This window comes from Galeopterus variegatus, unplaced genomic scaffold (assembly GCF_000696425.1).
Source record: "Galeopterus variegatus unplaced genomic scaffold, G_variegatus-3.0.2 Scaffold13872, whole genome shotgun sequence".
NCBI classification, from domain to species: domain Eukaryota; kingdom Metazoa; phylum Chordata; class Mammalia; order Dermoptera; family Cynocephalidae; genus Galeopterus; species Galeopterus variegatus.
In genome coordinates, this window is record NW_007739983.1 from 3,950 (window position 1) to 8,000 (window position 4,051).

Here is a 4,051-nt window from a genome sequence, read left to right on the forward strand (position 1 = left end):
ACTTTAGCTGTCAACTGGGAACCTCAGAACTTTTGTAGCAACTATTAGTGTCTTCTCCAAAGGGGATTTGTGTTGGAGCTGGGAGCCCATTGGAAGAGGCTGATCTCCAACCTCTGCTATCCTAGCCTGGAATTGAACAAAAACTGGGATGAGAAATGTATCCTTACCAGATATAGGACATCAGGGAAACAGAAAGAATAAAAGGGAGTCATTGATAGAAAAGAACTGGCTTGAAGGATCTTGTGGAGAAGAATGTAGGAGGAGGGAGAAGGACACTGAAGGTCCAAGAGACTTGCTCAGCGTCATAACTGAACAGGTATGGGAGAGCAACAGGAAGCACACAGACTTGCTCCCAGCACAGTGCTGTCTCCTCTGCACCCTTAGTGTGCCTACCCCAGTAGTGGAAGAGAAATGACCTTTTAGAGACAAAGGAAAAATAGCGGACAAAGAGAGAAGTGGACCAGCCAGGTAAAGGTCAAGTGGAATTCAGGTGAGGAACCAACCTGGTTCTCTTGGTTCATGCCCAGTTCACATCACCAGATCCAATTTCCTTTATTTATCATTTTCCCCAATAAGTCTGTCCAACACTGGTCTAGCTGCCAAGGTCTTATGCTTTAGAGATGATCAAATGTCTTCTGTATCCCTCTGCACTGCCACTCTGCCAAAGGACATCCTATCCATTAACCTGAAAGTCTCCGTCAGCCTTAAGATGTTAATAGACCACAGTGCTGGTATTTATGTTAACTTATAGGTGAGCACTTCCTGAGTAGGGACTGTTGGAATATGCCTGCAATGCATGTGAAATCCTGTTATGAGGCAAATAGAGCTTCTATGTACAGTTTTATTCCTAATGACAGTTCCACCATTCACTAGCTGTGCCAACTTAGGTGTTTTACTTAAATTCTTTCTGTCTCAGTTTCCTCACCTGTAAAATGAGGATAAGAAAAGCTTCTGCCTCATGAAGTAGTTGTAGGGTTTAAATGAGTTAATACATAACACATAAAATAGTGTCTGTCCATGTGTTTTCTATTATTAAGGACAACATCAGTTCTTATAAAACATATGTTTTGTATACGAAGAGGCTCTGATTAAAACAGAAGCTTTCCATTAAGTAAGAACATTCTGTTAAGTAAGCACCTCAACATTGTTAGGTTGAGGATAGAAGTGTAAACCCAAGAATGGCTTATGGCCTTTGTGATTGTTCGTAGATTTTAGTGAGTTCTTAGGCTACAGGCATTTTTTTTGTTTTTTTGAACACTGTCATGAAAATAAAAATAATCACTTGAACATAGATATGGTACATTTCCCTTTGCAATTTGCTTCATATCTCATTTAATAACTGTGTATTCCATAAAAATATATTAAGCCCTTACTATATGCTGAGCTCCAGGGGCACATACCCTGACTGGGGAAGTTAGACTCAAGAGGGACTTCCTACAGGAAGTACGATCTGAGCTGAGGTTTGAAGGTGGTGTAGGAGTTGAGAAGGACCCTGGGTCTGGAAAAGAGAAGGTGTTCCAGGCAGAAGGGGTGTCTTGCCAAAGTGCAGAGATGTGAGAGAACATGAGGGGAGTAGAGAAGCTACTAATAATTCAGTCTGGCTGGAATGAAGTGTTGGAGGGTGAGGCGTGGCCACGGGTGTTTTCTTACTTCTCAATGAGAAATAAGAACAGGGTAAGGAAACAAGCAGAGGAGCTCTCACAGAGGGAATTCCCACCATGTGCAGTGTCCCGACCCGCGGGATATTCAACACAGACCCTGGAGGGGGGAGTGGGAATTGGATGGAACAAGAGATGCGAGAGATGGGAGACAAGACAGTATTCTGATCAAGTCTCGTTTATTGATTCTTAGGTTACATCTTATATAGGAAAAAGCAGGCATGCTGCAAAGGGTCTGGAATGTAAAGATATGATAATATCTTGAGGAGAGACAAAGACAGGACATTTAAAGTAAAGGTTGCCGCCCAGAATGTATATGGTTAAACAGTTTCTGGAGAAGGATCAAAGGTCACTTGCAAATTAACTTGCATAGCCAGGAGCAATCAGTTTCTGGCATAAAGATTTCGAGGCAGTTATCATGTAAAGCATGGCCATCTGAGCAGATTGTCATGTAGGAGTTGTCTCACAAGAAGGGGTGTGGGGCTTCAGGTCCCCAACATATCCCCCTTTCTTTTCTTATATGAGAAATGGAAACATAGCCCAACATAATAAGAGCTGTGTCTGGCTTAGGTTGGGATGTTCAATTCTATAACAGCTTACCCGTCATTGGGAATAACTGTAGCTGGACAGATATCCCTGTTTTAGGTTGTTGCAGAATAACATCCTCATTACCTGTCTTTGACAATCCAGCTCTATTTTTTGAAGGGCGAGCAGATCGATGTCGCTCATTAGAGGAATGTTCCATTTCCAGTCATTGATAATGAATTTGAATAGGCTGTACTTGAATAGCCTCTATCTGTTCCTTAATAAAGGCAGTGACCTTATTAAAAAGGAAAGGCCCNCCCTGGCAGACTAGAGCCCTGTGTCAGCTGCTAGTGGAGCCGTGGGGCAGTTTGGGCTCAGAGTGGCTCTCTGACTTGGGGGCTCACACAGCTACTTAGCAGCAGAGGTGGCAGGATACGCACTCCTATTCTGAAAACGTTTATCTGTTATCTGCTTGCTTGACATGCTAAGATGACTGTCCCAGAACTCCCCTGAAGGCAGGAGCTAAGATCAGTCATCTCTGAAGCTCCACACAACACCTGGCATATTTTGTCCATGGTACATGCTCAGGAAATGTGACCTAGTAACACAAGTAAATCCTACTTGTATTTGCAGCTTTCTAACTTGTTTCTCACCCTCTCGGACACCACTGGCTTCATGGAGGGGACAAACCTCACCTTAGTGACCGAATTCCTCCTTATCGCATTCACCCAATGTCCCGAACGGGCGCTCCCTCTCTTCCTCCTGTTTTTGTTTATCTATCTCATCACTTTTTGGGGGAACTTGGGGATGATCATTCTGATCCACATGGATCGCCGGCTCCACACCCCGATGTGCTTCCTCCTGAGACACCTCTCTTTCATTGACATCTGCTACTCGTCTGTCACTGTCCCTCAGATGATGGCGGTATTGCTGGAGCACGGGGCAGCTTTATCCTACACACGCTGTGCAGCTCAGTTCTTCCTGTTCACCTTCTTCGGTGCCATCTACTGCTACCTCCTGGCCCTCATGGCCTACGACCACATAGAACAGAGGCTGGCTGGGGTTTTGTGGCCGGGGCTTACGTGGCTGGCCTCTTCAGCGCCTTGGTGCGGACCGTCTCAACTTTCACCCTCTCCTTCTGTGGAAACAATGAGATCGNGGGGAACTTGGGGATGATCATTCTGATCCACATGGATCGCCGGCTCCACACCCCGATGTGCTTCCTCCTGAGACACCTCTCTTTCATTGACATCTGCTACTCGTCTGTCACTGTCCCTCAGATGATGGCGGTATTGCTGGAGCACGGGGCAGCTTTATCCTACACACGCTGTGCAGCTCAGTTCTTCCTGTTCACCTTCTTCGGTGCCATCTACTGCTACCTCCTGGCCCTCATGGCCTACGACCACATAGAACAGAGGCTGGCTGGGGTTTTGTGGCCGGGGCTTACGTGGCTGGCCTCTTCAGCGCCTTGGTGCGGACCGTCTCAACTTTCACCCTCTCCTTCTGTGGAAACAATGAGATCGACTTCATTTTCTGTGACCTCTCTCCTCTCTTAAAGCTGACCTGTGGGGACAGCTACACCCAGGAAGTGGTCATTATTGTGTTTGCCATCTTTGTTCTCCCTGCCTGCATTGTGGTGATCTTGGTGTCCTACCTGCTTATCATCGTGACTATTATGAGGATCTCCTCGGCTGGAGGCCGGGCCAAGACCTTTTCTACGTTTGCCTCCCACCTCACGGCTGTGTCACTGTTTTTTGGCACCCTCATCTTCATGTACCTGCGAGGTAACTCTGGCCAGTCCTCGGGGGAGGATCGGGTGGTGTCCGTGTTCTACACGACAGTGATCCCCATGTTAAACCCCCTCATCT

General features: G+C 46.3%; 1 protein-coding gene across 1 annotated transcript; it reads left to right on the top strand.

The window, feature by feature from the left end:
* Window positions 1-2,858: 2,858 nt before the first annotated feature.
* On the top strand, window positions 2,859-4,050 carry LOC103581757 (olfactory receptor 9Q1-like; the record flags this gene model as incomplete). Its single annotated transcript, XM_008563513.1, has 2 exons — window positions 2,859-3,265; window positions 3,594-4,050. Coding segments are annotated over exons 1-2 (864 nt in total), but the record flags the coding sequence as incomplete, so codon positions are not given.
* Window position 4,051: the final 1 nt, after the last annotated feature.